This window comes from Microcaecilia unicolor, chromosome 3 (assembly GCF_901765095.1).
Source record: "Microcaecilia unicolor chromosome 3, aMicUni1.1, whole genome shotgun sequence".
In the NCBI taxonomy this organism is placed as follows: domain Eukaryota; kingdom Metazoa; phylum Chordata; class Amphibia; order Gymnophiona; family Siphonopidae; genus Microcaecilia; species Microcaecilia unicolor.
Window position 1 is genome coordinate 397,786,419 of NC_044033.1, and position 22,425 is coordinate 397,808,843.

The 22,425-nt window shown below is 43.2% G+C and overlaps 1 protein-coding gene across 1 annotated transcript in view; it reads left to right on the top strand.

Moving 5' to 3' along the window:
- Positions 1–22,425, top strand: part of PKHD1 (PKHD1 ciliary IPT domain containing fibrocystin/polyductin) — a 980,909-nt gene that overhangs the window by 48,540 nt on the left and 909,944 nt on the right. The window contains exons 6-7 of the mRNA XM_030198735.1: positions 12,313–12,370; positions 14,520–14,598. Of these exons, the coding sequence (XP_030054595.1) occupies positions 12,313–12,370; positions 14,520–14,598 (137 nt within the window). The remainder of the gene's footprint in view (positions 1–12,312; positions 12,371–14,519; positions 14,599–22,425) is intronic.

The window sequence follows — 22,425 nt, forward strand, 5'->3', positions numbered from 1 at the left end:
CAACTTTCTGTGGGCAGGATACGCACAGGAGAGGCTCAACCCACCAGAGAGGCAAGTTTCAGTGCTCTCTCTGCTGCGTGTGGTGGTGCAATGTCAGATGCTGGGGGAGGAGGAAGGAGGTGCAACCTCAGCAGCCCCTATCTTTGGGCAGCCCTGGGCATTTTGCTGGGCTCGATCAATGGTTACTATGCTCCTGGTTGTTTTGAAAATAAAATCAACATGGGGGCAATTCAATAAAATAGGTTATGGGTGCATTATGTGCATAAATGTTCAGAATAATAGCCTATATGTGCAGATGTGTGCACATTCACAAGTACATCCCAAATTCCCACATCAGCACTATTCTGTAAATATACATGTATCTTGCATAGTATATATTTAAAACGGGGATATACACATGGGTGGAGCCTGGGCACGGCGTGGGGGTGACTCACACACATGTACATTATAGATTACTATAAACTACATGTATATCGTTAGCATTTAGGCATCCACAGTACACCAGCTCTATATATACCCAGTTATAACCATAGGTGCACCAACAGGGTACCTGACAAAGTGCCGTATTTCGGCAGGTATACCCACCTGCTTCAGGTGTCATATACAATTCTCTCAGAGAATGCAGGGTTACTTCTAGTGCTTCTGATTAAAAAATGGCTATGTGCAAACCAAAAAAAAAAGCACTATTTGCTGTAGTCAATCTACTGCGGTGGTGTTGTTGGCATCAAGTCATATTTGGAGATTTTGATTTACTACAGCAGTGGTGGGTTTGGCACCAATGTACTTTAGCGATTGTAAAGTACTAGTGCCTACTTTCCTTTACAGAATGGGTTCCTACCAGATGTTCTGTTGTATACCACCCTTATGTGCTCCTCTTTTGCTCACCATGGGGTCCTTTTAGTAAGGCGTGTCGAAAAATGGCCTGCGCTGGTGTAGGCACCCACTGACTTAGCGTTAAGGGCTCACGCATTAACAAGGCGGTAATCATCAGTGCAATCTAAAAGTATGTATGATGTAAACCCACATTTAATGTAAGCCACACCAAGGAGCCCTTTTACAAAGCAGCGTTAAATAGTGGCTTTAGCGCACCTTTACATGGATCTTTCCCACGCACTAAGGCTGCTTTTAGTGCAGCTATAAAATGGCCAATTTTTAACATTCCATAATAATAGCCATGCTCTAATGTTGCCATTAGGGCATGGCCATTAAAAAGATCAGAATGTAAGCCCCTTAAGGCCACCTATTTTGTAGGTGGAAAAAGACTCACCCGTTAATCAGATAAATGGGCGGCAGTGTAGTTGTGAACTGCACACGTGTCCCCTCCACGGTAAAAATAAAAATAAATTTTTACTGCGTACTATGTGCATGCTAATCCAGAACTCACTGCAGGATGTCTAAGTGCACCCCATGGTAAGCCCTTTTATTTATTTTTCAATTTGTTTATTAGGTTTCAATAGTCAGAACAATAATACATTGCCCCTAAACGTCTTAATCTAGTTGAGAAACTCACCTACCACTACCTAGAACACGAGAAAATTAGCTAGATGAAAACATTATTAACATTACTATAGTCCATTCCTAATCTTGCCATAAGTTACATACATCTTGGCAGGTTGCTGTCCTTTCTGCTAATCTAGAAATCCCCCCTCCCTATCCCTCCCCCCCTCCCTCTTCTATCTCCCTCCCTACCCACCCCCGCCCAGGGAAAACTCTCAGGGAATTCTTCTCTCATGTCCAAACATCTAGTTTACATATTCAGGATGCGTCCTCTGCCCTTTGAGGGAATAGTCTGCCAGAATGGTGTCCAGATTCTATGGAAGTCTTTCTCCGTAAATTTCCGGTCTCCTGCACCGTCTGCCATTTTCTTTTCAAATCTCATATATTCTATCATCAGGCAACGCCACTGCTGTAATGTTGGCTCTTTATTTGTAATCCATTCAGTGAGGATCAGTTTTTTCCCTACCAGTGTGGCCCTATGAGTAAAACTCTTGAAGCCCCTAGGGACAGGACACACCAATCTCTGTCGCCCAAACAAAGTCTGGGGTCCACTCTTCCAGGTTGCCCCCCACATCTTTGATGTCGATTGTATGAGGGAGTTCCAGAATCTTTGGACATCAGGGCATACCCAAAACATGTGTCCGAGTGTCGCTCCCTCTGCTCCACATTTGGGGCAAGCGCCATCTGGGGAGATTCCCATATGGAACGCCCGTCTTGGGGGGATGTGTGTTCTCATTACTATTCTGTATTCCATTTCACTGTAAGTGACCATCTTGGATGAATTGTGTATCTTATATATAAATTCCTGTATGGCTCTTGATGTCAGGTTTGTGTCCAATTCTTTGTTCCATTTTTTTGATAAAGTCTCATAATCAGGCTCCACCACCATATCTCTGAGGTGTCGATGGTGCATTGTCAGGGATACTCTTTCCTGGGATTGTAGGGAATAGGCTGACGATAATTCCTCCTGCACGTCCTCCGTAAGACATTCCCATGGCAGACTTTTGATGTAATGTCTCAGTTGCCAGTAGTGGAAACGATCCATCGATTGGAGGGAAAATTGTGCCTGCAAGTCTTCAAATGACCTCGGTTGCCCGTCTGCAGTTAAAGCTTGATATAGGTACACTAAGCCTTTACCCTTCCACCTGCGAAAGGCTCCATGAATAGTGCCTGGCGGAAATGCCGGATTATCACAAATAGCCAGAAAAGGGCTGACCCTACTTTTGAAGTGGTGATATCTGCACACCCATCTCCACACTGCTCTCGCCACTGGTAATATATGTGATTGTTGCAAGACCCGGGGAACGGGTCCTCCTCCCACGTGCAACAGGTAGCTGAAGTGTATTCCTTGTGTTAGGGTCGTCTCCAACGGAGTGTCCGAAAATTCTGAGGTTGCTCTATACCAATCCGAGATATGGCGCATGCCACTGGCTACAGTGAGGCATCTTATACTTAGTAGACCCAGGCCACCAAATTCTCGTGGAATTTGCAATATTGCAACTGAAAGTCTGGCTTTGCGCCCTCTCCACAGGAATCTTTGTATAAGTTTATTTAGACGTTTTTCATCTGACTGTTTGAGAAAAAGTGGTAGGGTCTGAAACGCGTACATCCATTTGGGTGCAATCAGCATGTTATAAGCTGCTATTCGGCCCATTAAAGATAATGGAAGGTTCTCCCAGAGCCGCAATCTGGTGCGGGTTATCTCAAACAATGGTTCCACATTTTCCTGATATAGTCGCACTAAGTTCTTCGGAATGATGGTGCCCAGGTATCTTATCTTGTCATCTGCCCTTGTTAGAGGTCCGTCCACTCCCGGCTGCGCCCTATCAGGGTAGACCTCCATGACCAGGGACTTCTTAATGTTTAGGGTGAATCCTGAGAGTTCGCCAAATTCCTGTATGAGCTGCAACATATGTTTTTGGGAGTCTATTGGACGTGTGGTTGCAATCAGCAAGTCGTCCGCAAATGCTAGTGTCTTGATGACTGTGCTCCCCACCCCAACCCCAGGAATGCTGTCTGTTTTCTTTAAGGCCCTCAGTAAGGGTTCTAGGGATAATATGAACAGGGCCGGGGACATAGGGCAACCCTGCCTAGTGCCTCTGGCAATTTCAAAAAGCTGCGCGCTCACTCCATTCACTAACACTAAAGCTTTCGGCTCCGTATACAGTGTGGCTATTGCGTTATAAAACCAACCCCCGACTCCCATATATCGCAGGACTGCGAACAGATATCTCCACCCCACCTGATCAAATGCCTTCTCGGCGTCCAAGGCATATAAAGAGGCTGGTGTTTCCGATATTTGAGCTGTGGACATAGCCAATAGAAGTCTGCGAACATTCCTAGCTGCCTGCCTGGACCGAACAAACCCCACTTGCTCCTCTCCTATTACCCTTGGTAGTATCTTGGCTAGTCGGTTGGAGAGGATCTTCGCTAACATCTTTAGGTCTACGTTGATCAGGGAAATGGGTCTGTAAGAATCTGCCTGATCAGCTGGTTTCCCGGGTTTTTGAATCAGTGTAATGGATGCTGTGTTTTCATGTTTTGGTAGGCGGCCGTTATCAATCGCCTGTTCATAATACGCACTTATCACCGGGATAAATGAGGTGGGGAGTGCTCTATAAAATTCTGCAGGAAACCCGTCTGGTCCAGGTGCGGATCCCATGGGCAGTGTTTTTATTACCTCCTGTATTTCTTTGGCCTCTAAGGGTGCTTCCAATTCCTCCTGTTCCCCCTCAGTCAATTTTGGCATCTCTACCTCGTCCAGGAATTTTTTAATCTGCTCTTCATCTGGATCTCTACCTGCTGTATATAAGGAAGCAAAGAACCTGGTGAGGATCTGGGCTATTTCTTCACTCTTATTTTGGATTTGTCCCCGCTCGTCCTTAAGTGTCAATATTGGACGGCGAGGGCCCCATGCCGTGAATAATTGTGCCAACATTTTCCCTGATCTGTTTCCATATCTACGGAATTTATATTGTTGGGAAGCTAGGTATTTTTGCCCTCTCTCGTGTACTAAGGCGTTAAGCGTTACTTGAATGGCTTTCAACTGCTCTCTTGTCTCTGCGGATGGTTGTCTAATATGTTGGGCCTTTGCTTTTCTTAGATCTTGTTCTAGTCTTACTATGGCGATTGTCTGTTTTTTATTTTTGGCGTGTACATAAGCGATTATCTCACCTCTTATAACAGCCTTAGCAGCGCTCCATAACAATTCAGGTTGTCCTATGTGCTCTCTATTATTTTGAAGGTAATCTTCCCACTTTTGTCTGAGAAATTCTCGGAATTCTTTATTTTGTGAAAGATAGCCTGGGAACCGCCAATTACGGGCCTGTTGGTAAAAATTTGGCATCTCCATGTCAATCCAGACTAACGAATGGTCTGTGATCTCCTCTGGTCCAATCGTGGAAGCCAGGACCCAGGGGAAGGCCGGTTGGGTAATAAAGATATAATCTAGTCTAGAATATGTTCCATGAGCCCGTGACAAATGGGTGTAATCGCGTTCCCCTGGGTGCAAACATCGCCATGTGTCTATGAGGTTAAGGGCTCTTTGAAAGTAAGAAAGGGCGTGCGCTTTGGGTCCCCTTCTCGAAGTTGCCCCTGGGTTTGAACAATCCTCACCAGGATCCATAACCAAATTAAAATCTCCCAGCACTAAAAGGTGAGCTGACCCGTGTAAGAGGCACACCCGCACCAAATTTGGGTAAAACTTTGGATCAAATGTGTTAGGTCCATACACCCCCAATACTAGCAATTCTCTTTGATGTACCCATAGCCTTATCAAAATGTAACGCCCATTTGGATCCGCTTCTACCACCTCCGACTTTGTGGCTAGCCCCCTACGAATCAACACTGCCACTCCAGCTTTTCGATCCCCTGACGACACAGCATGGACCTCTCCTACCCACTGCCTCTTTAATTTATCGTGTTCCTCGGGCGTGAGCCTGGTCTCTTGTATGCAACCTATATCGACCTTGTGTCGCCTAAGGCTTGCTAAAATTTTTGTTCGCTTGATCGGGGTGGAGACACCTCCTACATTCCAGGAGGCGAACCTTATAGACCTAATATTAAGATTTTCTTGCTGTTGTGTGCACTCTAGCGCTTCTTATCTGTGATCTCCTCGGGCGCCCAGCCTCGCCCAAGGGTGTATAATTGCCTATTCCTTCCCAGATCCCCCCTTGCAACAAGGGGCTCATCTCATCTTCATGACCTACTCTGGACACCAGGAGTGATTCCCTTATTCTTCTAATCTGCTTTCCCTTCTGATTATCAAATCTTTCCCTTTCCCTATCCCTCTCCCCCCCTCCCAATCCCTTCATTTCCCCTCCAGTCTCCATTCTATCCCCCTCAGATGTCTATCAGCAGAACAGTGGGATCAATGACGCGAGGTCTCCCCCTCCCCCTTCTACAATATTTTGATTCCCCCATACCTTCATTGAAAAATGGCAAACTCTCAGGCCCCAGTTTCTTTTCTATTTTTCCTCCTTCCTCCTCACTTGGGCTTGCTCTGATAGCTATTGGAATCCATAATAAGGTTTAAGTTCTCAGCCATCCAGTCTTGTGCTTCTTTTGGAGAATTAAAGGCATGCCATTTACCCTGTTGATTGATCCGCAGAGTGGCCGGGTATGTTAGCATGAATTTTTGGCTGGAGTCTGCTAGTTTTTGGCACACTTTCCCATAGGCCCGTCGTCTCTCTTGTAAGGCCAAGGAGTAGTCCTGGAAAATCTTAACGGGCGTTCCTTCAAAAGTCAGCGAGTCTCGTTTCATTCTCGCTCCTCTCAAGATTTCCACTTTATGAACAAAGTTATGAGCTTTCACCATGACCACTCTAGGCCGCAGGTCAGTGTTGTTCCTCCTACCGACTCTATGGGCTCTCTCCAGGCATACTGCTCCAATACTGTCCGTCAGCGCAAATTCCGTCTGCAGCCATTTTTCTAGTCTACTGGATAATAAGCGATCCGGTACTGTTTCTGGAACGCCAATTATACGGAGATTGTCTCTTCTTGATCGATTCTCGAGGTCATCCAGCATCTGTGATTGCTTCCTCACTGTCCGTTTCAAGTCTTCGAGCTCTGCTGCCCTTCCGGTCTGTTCGTCTTCGGCGGCTGACACTCGCTGCTCTAATTCCCCTGTGCGCCTCGTTGTGTCCGCCAAAAGGCTCTCCACTGCCGCTAGCTGACCTGAAAGCTGCTGCAGATCTGGTTGCAGGGCCAGCTTCACAGCCTCCGCCAGTTGTTGTAATTGCGGAGGGGAAAACATCACCGCCTGCCCATCCGGCAAAGCGCCCGCCGCCATCTTGGGATCTGAGATGCGGGGCTTGTCCGCCTCTTTCTTCCCTGTTTTCGGTGGCATTTTAGGCTCCAATCTTGTAACAAATTGGTCCATGCACTCGCGGATCCTTCTTATCGCACTCGTTCGGTACTAGGGGTCAAATCGGCACTTATAAGCGATGCGGGGGAGGGTTCGGCCTAAGAGAGGAGCTTCTCTGCTTCCGCTCCTCTCAACACATCACGTGATCTCATGGTAAGCCCTTTTAAGATACAGTATGCACATGCTAGCATTTACTGCAGCTTGGTAAAATGAGCCCCCTAAGGCAGGCAGTTATCAGACAGACCAATTTTACTTAACATGGAGGGGCATAATCGACCGTCGCTGGCCAAATAGATCGCCGGCGATCTATGTTGGCGGCGGCGCTACAGCTGGCCGGAACCATATTATCAAAAAAGATGGCCGGCCATCTTTTTTTTCTGATAATACGATTTAGCCCGGCCAAATGCCGTGGAGTTCGCCGGGTTTGAGATGGCCGGGTTTGTGTTTCAGCGATAATGGAAAGTTATGTCGGCCATCTCAAACCCCGGCCAAATTCAAGGCATTTGGCCGTGGGAGGAGCCAGCATTTTTAGTGCACTGGCCCCCCTGACATGCCAGGACACCAACCAGCCACCCTAGGGGTCACTGCAGTGGACTTCAGAAAAGCTCCCACGTGCATAGCTCCCTTACTTTGGGAGCTGAGCCCCCCAACCCCCCCCCAACCCCACTACCCACAAATGTACTGCACCCACTAAAATTGCTCCAGGGACCTGCATACAGCCTCTAGAACTTATTGCTGCTGTATAACTTTGGCACCAGTTCAGACCTGAAGACTAATCTCTCTGAAAAAGTCCTTTCTTGAAATAAGCACGTTTACCAACAGTTAACTGCAGATCAGAGGTTGTGCCCCACTGGCAAAGAGTCCCCTGGTACTAAGATTAGCAGTAGGTCAGAGCTGGCACAATGGTGTACAATGCCCTCTTTCAGCACCATCCAAGGTAAGAACTACGTTCCCTAACGTGGGTAACACAGGAAAGGGAACTAAAACTGGCTTACAAAAATGGCCACTACCGCATGGACTACAACAGGAAACAAAACAGGGCACACTCTGACTCAGTTAGCAGGGGGGGAAAAGCACCATGGGAGTAGAGCCCAGTACCCTACACCCACCACAATGCATTGCTAATGTGACTCTGCAGGGCACCTAACAGAAAAGGTGTCACACTCACCCGAGAGCCACATCGCAACCAGGGAAAGGCTGTCGGAGGATACAACACATTCTGCTGTCATGGAGGTGGGTATGGCATTTGAGGCTGGCATACAGTCTGGCAAAAAAGGTTTTTAGTTTTATTTTTTTAGTTTGGAAGGGGATTGGTGACCACTGGGGGAGTATGGGGAGGTCATACCCCCTTCCCTCCAGTGGTCATCTGGTCAGTTGGGGCACCTTTTTGAGGCTTGGTCATGAAAATAAAAGGACCAAGTAAAGCCGGCGAAATACTGCTTAACGCCGCTTTCTTTTTCCATTATTGGCGAAAGCCGGCCATCTGGTAGCCACGCCCATGCCCGCCCATGTCCCGCCTTCGCTAATCTACCGACAAGCCCCCTTGAACTTTTGCCCGTGAAGCGACGGGAAAGCGGTGATGCTGTCAAAAATGCCGCTTTCGATTATACCGATTTTGCCGCTTTTAAGAAATCGCCGGCCATCTCCCGATTTGTGTCGGAAGATGGCCGGCGATCACTTTCGATTATAAGTTGGATAGTAACATGGAATATGTCAGCAGATAAAGACCAATACGGTCCATCCAATCTGCCCAACACAGTAAACTCATTACATTAGTTTGGTTAAATGGCTTATTCAGCATATCTCGTTCTGCATTTCTCTATTTGTAGGAATGTAATCTATAAAACAATTCGCAATGCCAGTTTCTCATATCAAGGTACTAAAATTTGGAATCCTCTACCAAAAACAATTAAATGCACAGATGATTAACTGTCCTTCAGAAACCTACTGAAAACTCATTTTTTCAATTTAGCCTTTCAGAAAACAAAGAATTCTATTTGAACATTATCCATTGATGCAATTAATTTCACTTCTTCTTGCCTCCCTAATTCTATCTAGCCCCAATTGTACTCATATTTATTCATCTTCACTTCTTTGTTTATAAAAACCTAATTATGATTTAATCTTCTTCTCTATCCATCTACCCTTAAGAACAGTTGCATCCAAGTTAGTTATATTTGTTTTACAAAGCCAATGTTACAGCATTATGTTTTGTACTGAATTATCTGTTTATGTAATTGTTAATATGTATCAATCATTTAATTGTTATTTAAACCACATTGAACCTGAGTCACTCTCGGGCTAATGTGGGATAAAAATGTCATAAATAAATAAATAAATAAATGAGATTTAGTGCAGGGCCTCTGTGTGTTTATAGTTAATCTCTTACAGTAGCAGAGTCCTGCATATTTCTTATACCAGGTTTCTCAAAAATTGTCATGACTGCTTAGTTTCCACTGAATAGATCACTAACAGGTTTTAAGCAAACTTCCATCGGTAGCTGCTCTTTAAGCACTACACAAAGAATGAGCAAAAGGTCAATGTTTTACTAAACTGTACATTAAAAGTAAACAAAGTTTTTGGCAGTTCAAACTGCTCAGAGAGCTAATGAAAAATCACCAGGGGACTTGGTTAATGAGATACATTCCCAAGCTAAATAAAACACAGTATCTCTTTGTTATGGGGATTGGAACCTGTGAGCCGTATTAAAGATTAATTTCTTCTCTCCAGTAGACTTCAACCTGCTGCAGGCAGTAGCATGTTAAAATGGCTCATGGAGGGTTTGCGTATCAGCTGGCAGTCACTGCTTATCACTCTAATCTTTTTCCTTTTTGCTGTTTTGCCTACTGACTTCACGTCTGTGCAATACTCAGCATGAGGGAGAGCTAGGTTTTGAGGCTCATTAAATTTCTAACTTCTGCAGTCTTTTATTTGGAGAGGAAGCCAAAGCCAATAGATGAGGAATTCTAGAGAGTGAAAAGAAGGGAAAGCTTTACTTGTTGCAAAATTTTAAACTCACTAACTCTGTCGATGATCTCTGTTGTCTTGGGGCATTTTCGATATGACGTCTAAGCCAACTTAGAATGTTTTGCAAAAAACGTCCAAAATCTGAATAGCAAAGAAGGTCATTTTCAAAAAAAGAACAATGTCTATCTTTTGTTTTTAAAAATAGAAGGTTTTGTGATTTGGTCGTTTTATTTTTTGGTCCATTTTTGAAGTCCAAGTGCAAAACACACAAAATCAAGCCATTGGGATGTAGGAGGAGCAAGCATTTTTAGTACACTGGTCCCTCTGACATCCCAGGAAAGCAATAGGGCACCCTAGGGGGCACTGCAGTGGACTTCATAAAATGCTCCCAGGTACACATCTAACCATTGCTCCCTTACCTTGTCTGCTGAGCCCCCCCAAACCCCCCCAAATCCCACTACCTCCAACTGTACACCACTACCATAGCCCTTACGGGTGAAGGGGCACCTATATGTGAGTACAGTGGGTTTCTGGTGAGTTTTGGAGGGCTCACGGTTTCCTCCAGAAGTGTAACAGGTAGGAGGAGGTAGAAGCCTGGGTCCAACTGTTTGCAGTGCACTGCACCCACCACTAGACTACACCAGGGACCTCCATGCTGTTCTATTGGACCTGAGTATAACATCTGAGGCTAGCAAGTAATGTTTTTCATCACATTTTTTGGGGGGTGGGGGTGGGAGGAGTTTATTTCCGATCTGACGAAGAAGGGCAACCTTCGAAAGCTAATCAAGAAATGTATTAAGTTATGTCCAATAAAAAAGGTATCATCTTATTTTCTTTTCCATGTTTTATTTTGTTTGATTTCTATTGATAATCAATAGAAGCAGAAAATGCTTTTGTAAATACCCATGTCCTTGAGAATACCCTCAATGAAACAATTGAAGGCGGGCTGGAAAGGATGAAAGTCATTGTCACACGCTGGTGAGCAGTGTTGTGGCCCTGCATAGGAAGATATTTGGCGGCTCTCCTTCAGCTCATTTGGATCTAAAGTGGCCTTGAATTAAAAAGTAGTCAAGATCTCTGCTCTGTTGATATAATGGTCTTTATCTTTCATGATATACATTTGTATTCAGATCAGTGGCATAGCCAGACCTGACATTTTGGGGGGACCTAGAGTTAACATGGGGGCCACTAGGCATATAGGTGTGAGTAGTGCTTGGTATACTCCTAAATAATACCTTAAAGTGCACTTGATGACCGATTTCTAGGTAAACAGTCTGTCTTGCATCAACATAAACCACATACACACTTATGGAAACTTGGAAGTTCACTGACATTTTTAAATAAAGTCGCATTATCCCAGATCAGGGCTTGGTTTTGAGTTACGCATGTAATGGTAGAATATGGGTGCTCTGCAAAGAAATTTAGGCTTGGGCATTTGCACCACATTTTAGTTGGTGCAAATGGCGGTACCTTAATTTAGACAGTCACAAACAGAAGGCAAGTTGCTCCACTGAAGGAAAAACGCCAAACAGGTAACAGTAGAGTAAAGGAAAGGAACCTCTCGTCTCACAGATGGTGTTCAGAAATGTCTTGATTTAAAAATCTTCTAAAACAATGAGGGAGATCCGACATAACTTGTGTTTCGGCCTAACCGGCCTGCATCAGGGGTCTAGGAATTTGTCATTCAACATGTGTTCCTAGATTAGTTGTCAAATGGCACAATCTCCTGGCTCCTGTAGCTGAGCGGGGCCATGGGGGGGGGGGGGGGGGGGTGCTACCGTGACTGTGATCTAACTCCCCAAGAGAACCGACTGAAAACAATCACAAACCTGACCAGCAGGGAACAGGCAGGCACAGTGTTCCCTGCTGGCCGGGTCTATGATTGTTTTAGAAGATTTTCAAACCACTCCAAACTTTAGACGCAGCTTATAGAATACCACTTAAAGCATTTTTTTTGGCACTGATTTTTTTAGGCACCATTTATAGGGCCTCTTTAACAAAACCATGGTACTGATTCCCGGTGCAACAAATGAGAGGAAGCCCATTTAAGTCCTATGGACTTCCTCTCATTTACCACATGGGAATTGCTAGTTCGGCTTTGTAAATCAATTGTAAACATGCTGTTTGCCCAACACATAAGTTTTCCTACCCCCGGGAATGTTCCCATCTTCCCTCCAGCTCAAATTGTATACGGTGCATAGTTTTAGATGAGCAGGTGGGGCAATTTTCAAAGAAATGTACCCAACTGAAGAGCTATTAAACTAAGAAGATGACTTTAAAACATTATCCCTATAAGGCACACTTCAGCTTTCTCTGCTGGTGTAATAAAAGTGCAACCTAATAGATTTTGGGCTGATCAGAGCAAAAGGATGTTTAAAAGACCGACTTGTCAGTGTTCAATATCAAGGTATGACAATTACACTGTGGAAATTCAGCTGAGAAGGGAGCTTCATATAACTTTCATTTTGTTTGCCACATTTTAGTTTTCTTCTGACCAAACACCAGTGATTTATCAAGTTGACCCACCATCTGGAGTTCCAGGTAAAATGATTTTTATTAATAGATGATGGTTGAAACAGGCACATTAGTGATAAGAGGTGTCTAGAGCCATCCAGGTCTGCTATCAGCTCTGAGAGGAAATCTGAGAAGTAAGAAACATAGGAAGAGAGATGTTTGAGATGGAGGAAGGAAAAGCTTAGGTATGGGTCCGTCCAATTAATATAGAGAGTAGGGATTTCCTGTCATTTGCGACAAAATGTCATTGGCTGGTAATAGAAAGAGTACATGCTATCCCTTAAATTCTGTAAATAACACTAAAGTTAAGCACACAATCGGGCCCTCGGCTATAGAATAGGATCAATTATGTATATAATTTAATTGGCTAATTTGTCAGATCCTGTATTGTAGTACCACATATTATGATACTATAGTAACAGTGCTATATAGTGCCATGTAAGGGGTGTTATCTCTACATTTGCACATTTTTCAGTTTTAGACTTGTACATCCTGGGATTTGTAAAATCAGGAAGTTAGATGTTTATGCAAGATAAACATTTAAGTGCTAGTTTATGCAAGTTCAAAATGCCAGTGGCACTTTTTTTTCAATATATTTTATTAGATTTTTTCAGAAATACAAGAACAATGCAAAACAAAAATAGAGGTATTAAAATAGTTCAGTGTCAGAATACACCACAAAGGAGATCAAAAGCACCATAGTACCACCAAATCTATATAAATAATTCTCACCTGCAGCGTTCTGAAGCTCACTCTGTGGGAGGGAAACACTGAAGGCTAGGCTGTCAGCAACACTCACTCTCACTCATACACCACTCACTGTCACTCATAGACCCGCCCTTGACCACGCCCCTTCCGGACATAATTCGCAACCCCAACGTTCTAAATGAAGCCTCCAACCGGAAGTTGAGGCGTCGAGACCACTTTTTGCCCATTACTGTGTGCCCCGCCCTCGTGTCACAACGTGATGACGACGAGGGCGGAGCACTCCAGCAAACCAGGAAACGCGATTGACGAGGCCGGAGCACTCTAGCAAATGAGCAAACGCGATCGACGATGGCGGAGCACTGACACGAGGCCCGAGCCATCCAGGAAAGCAGGCAACGCGATCCACGGAGCTGGTCTGCCCTCGCGTCACAACGTCATTACGACGAGGGCGGAGCACTCCAGGAAACGCGATCGACGGATCGCTTCTCAACTGCCAGGCACCCAGCTGTCACGGTCCCCCCCCCTCACCGCATACAAATGGAACGGGAAAGTGCTGGGAGTGCTGCCACAGCACAGCCACTGCACAAAATATTGTGTAAAGCAATATCAAAGTGGCTACACCAGGAAGCTAACCGAGGCTGCAGGGCTTTACTGATCCAAAGAGCCTTGACGCTACAACACCTGATTTACACAGTACAGCACAAAAACGATGCAACTCTACCCCCTCTAACAGCTGCATAAGGAAGATGAATGCCAAAGTAGCCCCTTGCACAGGCATCAACAGCTGCAGAGTCACCAGGTTCAAAACTTGCGCTTTTACCATGCTGGGATTTACAGGCTGACCACATTTCACTTTTGTTTTCCCAACTGCCCTGCAAACCATATTTGCTCTTCACACCACTGCAGGGGCTGCTGACACCACAGAGGGAGAGGAAGGTATCTCTGTCACACACACACACACACACACACACACACACACACACACACTCTCTCTCTCTCTCTCTCTCTCTGTCTCTCACACTCAATGTCTCTCTCTCGCTCTCACACAGTGTATCTGTGTGAAACACAGTCTCACACACACACTCTCTCACACACTCGCGCCCAGACTCACTCACTCTCTGTCACACACACACTCACACATTCACTCTCTCTCTCTCACACAGTCACTATCACACACACTCTCTCAAACATGCATACTCTGAGGAACACCTTGCTAGCGCCCGTTTCATTTCTCTCAGAAATGGGCCCTATTTACTAGTATACAAATAATTTGAAACATCTAGCTTAAATGTTTCAAATTATTCCCTTGATTTCTCCATGAAAATTGATCTCTTTGTATTTAAGTAGAAATAATCAGAGCTTGACTCAATGGGATGTGAAAGACAGAGCTGTGCGATAGAATGTGCAATTTGTATTATTTGCCAAACAATAATCAACTTGTTTTTTTTCTTTTTTATTCTCTATACAGGAAATGTGATACAAATCTCTGGCTGGATCATCTCTGGAAGATATGAAACCTATGAGTTTGATGTTGAATATATCAATGGGTAGATATAAGCATATATTTCACTACAAATTTTTACAGATAGCCTCCGGGGGAGTCTTTTTTTGTATCCTCTTCTCAATGTGTGAGCCAGTAATCGTTCCCACACTGCCAGGAAGGGCGAAAGAAAAATAAAATTCTGGCCAATACAGAAATTGGCAACATGTTACTATGGCAACATGCAATTTTTTTTGTCAGTGCATATTTTTTAATGCCATAGTAATTTGCATGCCAGGAGTTCATTGGATCAGGAGCAAATGTTTTTTTCAGAGAAGCTCAGCACAATGTTCTAATGCATGGCTTATTACATCAGCTTTGAAGAATGTCCAGAGAAGGTAAATATTTCTCAGCAGTTCTTAATAAATACTTTACCAACAAATGAAGTATTTATAACCTTGGGAGCCACCAGGACTGAAATGACATCTCCATAGATCACATTCTACAGTATACTCCCAATGTGACACTTCTGTCTCTACTTTTTTCCTTTCCTGATTTGGGCTTTTGTAAATATTGGTAAAAGTAAGCCATTCTCTGTGTACAGTATGGCAAACATATTCTATATCAATACCAAGAAGCATACTAAAACATGGCTTTGGGAATAAATATTAATAGATAGGGGCATGGTGGGTGAGCACATATGTATGGCAAGTGGAAGGGTAGGAGTATAAACATATTTCCATTGGCTCTGTGGGTGTAGTGAGTAGACTATGTAGGTATATTATATATGGGTATTGTAAAGGTTATGGGGTATGTGGTATGGGTATAGAGTGTTTGGGGGTGTTAGTGCAGGATACCTGAGAAGTGGAGGTGGGAATGTATGGGAGAGGTGCATGAGTATGGAGGAGTTATGTTGTATTTGTGAGGGGGAGGGTGCATGTCCAGTGCAACTAGGATATTTGCTGTGCAGGGGGCATGTGTGGTGAAATGTATATGTGTGATGTTTGGGGGCTCTAGGAATGTGTGTGGGTATAAAAGTGCATTGGATGTGTATGGACAAATATTTGTGTCTCTGTGTGGTATCAGTGTGGGGGTAGGGATGGATGTGGATGTATATGGGGAGAGTAAGGAGCATATATGGGTAAATATGTGTGGTATGTATGTTGGGGGTATGAACATATGATGTGTGTCTGTTTGTGAGTTGTATGTTTGGAGGGTGTATTAAATGTGTGTTTATTTGATGTGGTATAGATGTGTATATGTGTGTGTGTGTGTGTAGGTAGGATGGGGTGTTTGTAAATCAGGTGTGGGTTTGGATAGGTACAAGATTTTGTATGGAGAGGGTTTGTGGATAGGGTGTGGTATGTGTATGTGGGGTATGCCTAAGCATGTGAATAGGAATGTGGGGGAAATATGGGTGGTATAGATGTGGAGGGCATATAGATATGAAGGTATGTTTGTATAGGATACATGAGCATGCGTGTTTGGGGGGTTTGGGGTATTTGTGTGTGTGTGGGTTGTGTTAGGGGTTGTGAATATGAGGTGTGACATATTGTATATAGGATGGCATGTTTGGGAGGTATGTAGGGAGTGAGTTTGTGTAGGATAAGGTATATAGATGGAAGGTGTGTGGATTTATGTGTAGAGATTTGTGTGTGGTATGTCTGTGGAGGTCTGTATATAGTGGAGTGTGGGGGCATGAGTTTGTAGGAGGAGGGGGTTGTTGGGGTAAATAGGTATGTGGATTTTTGTGGGACAGGTGGGTAGATATGTAGGGGGTATGCAATTGGATGGCAGGTAAGTGAGGGTTATAGTGGTGGGTATGGGTATGTGTGTGTGTTTGTGTGTGTGTGGAGAGCATGTGTGAGGGGTAGCTTCATGTGCATCATATGTGGGTTGTAAATGTAAGTACATGGGTGTATGTTTATGGTGGGTATGGGGATTTAGGAGTGTGGCAATGCTTGTGTGTGATGGAAGTGTGGAGCATAGGAGCCAACTTTTCAAAATTCTTGGGGGTGGCAGACCCAATGTACATTACCCCTCCCAGGACACAGTAAAGGTGTTTGCTCAATATTGGGGTACTCAAGCACCTGCAGCACCCACCGAGCTGGATTCTATGGTATGGAGTACAAATGTGTGGCATGTGTATGAATATATGCAACTTTGGAAGGGTAGATGAGTGGCTTCATTTTTTCCCTGTGTTTCTTTCTTATGTTATTCTGGAATAAACTTCTAGAAGAGTGAGAAAGCTTTCAGAATGGAGTGCTTTCAATATGTTTCCCATAGAAAGCAATGGGGATTTTTTGATGGTTGGTCATCTGATGAGCCTGTTTTTTAAACTCACCTGAGATAAAAAAAAATTCCAGCATTGTGAGTTTCATGAAATTTCATCCCTTTTTGGAGCTATAGTGCCTTTGGACCAGTGGACAGGCAGAGGGCCCTGATCCCTTTTATATATTTTATTTTTCCAAAATTTCATATGTTGGAAAATATAAAAAGTAAAATCTATGTGTAATGTAGTAACACATGTGTTTTCTCAATGAAAATATAAATCCAAGTCATTATTACTCATATTTTTCAAGCATTTGCCCCACAATTCTTCTGAACCGCTGGAGGCAGCCACGTTTACAAAAGCCATGAATTACCTCATAATCACTAGATTTGTTTGGTTCCTATTGGATGCAGTGCCACGAATGACATCTCATGTGAATGCATGGACCAATCAGATTTCTTTTCATGTGAGTCATTTTTGTCACACTGTCCTGACCATGGCTATCCCTAGAAATGCAAGGGAATTGCATGAGACAAGCTAAAATAATCTAAAAAATCAAGCTCCAGCTATGTAGTTTTTAATTGATGGGTATGCGGGCCAGTATTACTGTTTTCTATGTGTACTTTAGAGATATTAGATAAATTGCATCCAGGAGTTAAAACAATACAAACCCCATCCTAAAGCAAAAGTATTTATAAATATGGATCGAGCCCAAATTGTAACAATATATTAATACTATTCATCTCATAATAACAATAATTATTAGAAAAATGTGCTTAAAACAATCATACACCCTTACATGTGATACTGGACATTGAAATATTTCTTACAAAACACTTATCTGATGAAAATATGAAGGTTTCATCCAATTCGTCACACGTGCAGTGCCTTCCAAAGCAAAGTGTCAAAGCCCACAATTATTCCTGCTTAAAAATATGAGCAATAATGACTTGGACCCGGGAGGCGGGAATAGTGCTGGGCAGACTTATACGGTCTGTGCCAGAGCCGGTGGTGGGAGGCGGGACTGGTGGTTGGGAGGCGGGGATATTACTGGGCAGACTTATACGGTCTGTGCCAGAGCCGGTGGTGGGAGGCGGGGCTGGTGGTTGGGAGGCGGGGATATTGCTGGGCAGATTTATACGGTCTGTGCCCTGAAAAGGACAGGTACAAATCAAAGTAGGGTATACACAAAAAGTAGCACATATGAGTTTATCTTGTTGGGCAGACTGGATGGACTGTGCAGGTTTTTTTTCTGCCATCTACTATGTTACACGTTACTATGGATTTAACTTTTCATTGAGAAAAGCCATGTGTTACTACATTACACATAGAGTTCACTTTTTATACTTTCCAACATATGAAATGTTGAAAAAATAAAATATATAAAAGGAATCAGGGTCCTCTGCTTGTCCATTGGTCCAAAGGAACTATAGCTCCAAAAATGAATGATGTATGCCCAATCAGTTGTATATCCAAACAGCATCCAGATCAAGTAAGCCAATAAGTACTGCATGCTCTTTTCATGCATTTAAAAGCTGACATCTTAAAATTTATCTTTGATTGTCCTCGATTGAGACGTTGTGTGGAAGACCCTGCACCGATTAGTGTTTTACATATGACAAACTGGATGAAGCCTTCATATTTTCAACAGATAAGTGTTTGTTGCCAATACTGTGAATGAATGTAAGACACCCTAAGAACTTAAGGTGTCTATACAATAGGACATTTATGGTAGTTTTGTAAGAAATGTTTTCAGTGTTCACTTTTACATGTAAGGGTGTATGATTCTTTTAAGCACATTTTTCTAATAAAGATTGTTATTATGAGATGAATAGTATTAATGTATTGTTACTTTCTGGGCTCGATCCATATTTATAAATACTTTACAGATACAGCATGCATAAAAGAAGTTGTAGATTTCTTTTACGTTAATTGCAACTGGCCTATTCAATTAGTCACTGCTCATTTATTGTCAGCTAATCACTGGTAGATCATTGTGAAGCTCTGAACTGTGCAGTAATTCCATCTGTTATTTAGAAACTAGATAAATAAAGACTAAATGGTCAGTTCAAGGCTATTCAGCTACTAGATCTGTTTGGTTTACTTGCTTATGTTAAATCTTTCCCTGCCTTCCATTCCATGTGGTCATGGGCAATGCAATACCATGCTGACAGTGTATGGTTGTTGTTTTTTTTTCATAAAAGAATACAAAAATGACAAAATGTTTTCATTGTATTATGTTGAAAGACAGTGGAGTTGATTTACTCTCATTCTTTTTGGATTCTGGAGGCTGAGTAAGTTAGGAAATATTTGAGTTTTCCAAAATATCAACTATTATAAAAGGATTATTCAAGATTATGTAGAGGTCTCTAAGGTTCTGCTTTGTGAGGTTAACAGAGACCTCTAGTGGCATTACTAAAATATTAGACCATAGTTTCCAGAACAAGAGGAGGGCTATCCCGGCCAGTGAGGTAATGGTAGGCAGAGACCCTCTTTGAAGGGAAACTGCGATTGGTATAAAAAAACCCAGCCCTGTTTGTTGGGGGAGGGGAAGGATCTTTGGTTCTTATGTCCTGGTCATTGTATCGAGTTATGGAGGGGAGCAAGGACTTAGGCTAGCCCAGTCATAGTGCCAAGAGGAGTAAAGAAGTGGTGAACAGTGACAGGGTTGCTAAGAATTTTGCACTTGCTTGGTGGTGTAAGTTGGAACCAGTCATCACTGAGAAGGAGAAAGGAGAACAGTTTCAAGAATCAGGAGAAATAGTCTTGAAAAACAAGAAGGACATAGAGAACATCCCTGGGATTTACAAAGAAAAGAAAACAATGATGGTGCTCCTATCTGGGGATAAATAAGCATCTGAAAGTGTACAGGAGTAAAAGAAATGAAAAGGAGTCTTTAAAGAGTGGAGAATCCCGAAGGAGCAAATAAGAGAGGGGCCGATGATCAAAACTCCGGTGCTATTCTGAAGTGTGCCATAAAAATACCACCGGAACAATGCAGAAGAACACACCCTAATGCTTAAAGCTAATGAGAGGCAAATATAGGCGTGCTCATAGCTTTCAGCATTAGGGGGTTTGGTGGGAGGATTGTGCTTGGCATATGCGCAGAAGAGTTCAGTGGTAAACTCTGCGCCTGTGTGCATGCGCCTGGTAAAATCCGAACGTGAAGCACATATTAGCATCTGTTTTCTGCAGCCTAAATATAAGCATTTAAATTTGTTTTTTCTGGATGCTTATATTTAGATGCAAGTAACAGAAGCCAATGTGTGCTTTGTTTTTTGTTTTTTAAGCATGGCCACTTTAAAGTTAGATGCAGGACAAGAATGCCAATGTGCGCTTCATGTCCGGGTCTGCTGTTTCTCAGAACCAGAGCTCAAGGACTTACATAGGCTTCCTTCTGCTTCCAAAAGCAATCAAAACCGTTAGATTTTGCAGAGAGAATCATGAGAATCATGGGAAGTCCTCTCTTCCAGCACCCTAACACCTGCTTGGACCAGGCGTTATTTTTTTACAGTGTAAGGCACCTTTGTTTCAGGTGCTCTTTTCTGATCATTGGGGAGGAATACAAAATAACATAATTTAAATGAGCTTGACTACATTTGCATGCTTTCTGCGCTAAGGCCTGGCACACTCATTGTTTGCTGTGCCAGACCCCTCTGATCATCCTGCGCTGGTAATGGGGGTGCTAGTATAGCGCTAATGGGCTCTAGAACCCATATTTACTTTTGATTATCAGGGCCTTAGTGTAATTGTTTTGCTGTTATTTTTTTTTTTTTGCCTATGTCTGTTGCTTTGATGGTGTTACATTTTTTTATCCCATTGCTCAAAAACTATTTCCTAAGTAAGACTTTTTGGTTCAGAATCCCAGTTCTGACCAGGACTGAGTTAGTGCTAGTGGAGAGTGTGGATTGTTATATCGCCCTCCCCCTTCTCCCCCAGTGATTACTGGTCCTGACCTGGAGGACCCGCCAACAAAATGAACATATTTTAAGTAAAGTAATCTGCCTATGACTGATGCAGACAAGAAGGAGTTCTTGTCTGCATCAGTCATAGGCAGGTTACTTTACTGGAGTTACACATATGTTGGCAGAAGCCTGAATATATGATGTGGCTCAAAACATGAAAATCAAGGTAAACAGGATACAGAGCCACCAAAAGGACTACACTGTCGTTCCTCCTGAGGTTGTATTTTTCAATCAGTTTGTGCATCTTATGACTTCTTTATAGTCTATCTTGCGAATTGCTGGATACCTTCTGCCACCTTTTACAGCAACAAGCAACTCCAGGCACACAAGAGGGACTGGTGCTGACACGTGTGGCTCATTTGGGAACTCTGTTAACCTGGTATTCATGATGCTTTTTAAAATGGAAGTGTCATTTATGATGAAAGAAATCTTGCAGGTTTCACAGGTTGAGGGAGAGAAGATATCATTCAGATGGTATTATAAACCTGGATAAGAGCTGCCACTGCTGTGCTGCTCTTCCAAAGAGTGTTTTCTCTCCCCTGTCACCCCAGCACCCTTGAGTTTCCAGTCTGAAATTAGGGTTTGTGCAGGAGTGTGTCTTCTGTGCCACAGACCATACAAATACAAATCCTTTCCCTAGCTCCTCCAGGACCATCCTTAGCCCCAACTCGACTGAGGATCAATTACAAAAGTATTAATCATATAGGAAATATAGCTGATTTTAGCTAAGGATATATACGCACACCTTAATATAATTAATGGACCCATTATTCAAAATGATTTAAATAGTACAGTTTAGGGGGTGAAGAACGTTTGTGCATGAAAAAGGAGCGGGGACCTGGGTGTCATCGTATGTGATGATCTTAAGGTGGCCAAACAGGTAGAAAAGGCAGCTAGAAGGATGCTTGGGTGCATAGGGAGAGGAATGGCCAGTAGAGAAAAGGAAGTGATAATGCCCCTGTATAAGATTCTGGTGAGACCTCATTTAGAATATTGTGTACAATTCTGGAGACTGCTGCACCTTCAAAAAAGATTTAAACAGGATGGAGTTGGTCCAGAGGGTGATGGAGACAAAACCAGTAACTGAATTCAAGAGAGTTTGGGACAAGCACACAGGATCTCCAAGGGAGCGATAGGGAGAGTAGATGACATGGATGGGCATACTGGATAGGTCATATTGTCTTTATCTGCCTATATTTTTCTATGTTTAATGTGATTTTACTTTTATAATCCATTTCATATCATCTAGGTACCCTTTGAGTTCTATCTACTAAGCTGCATTAACTTTTCAATGCAAGAAATGCTGTGCTAACTCTTAACACTCCATTGTGGGAAGCTTATTTCTAGTATAAGCAGCATCAAATCTGTTTTTCTCTTTTTGTATTTAGGTATGTGTGACCTGGATTAGCCACTGTTGGAAACAGGATACTGGGCTTGACAGACCTTTGGTCTGTCCCAGTATGGCAACACTTATGTTCTTAACACAGCACCCGTAACAGTTAGCATGTACTAATTCCCACATGAAACAGCTGACATGGAAAGGAGCATGTAATGGGCTTGGATTTGACCTTACAGTTAACGTGGAGATCATTATTGCACACTAATTCGGTGTTTCCCAAGTCGGTCCTGGAGTACCTCCTTGCCAGCCAGGTTTTCA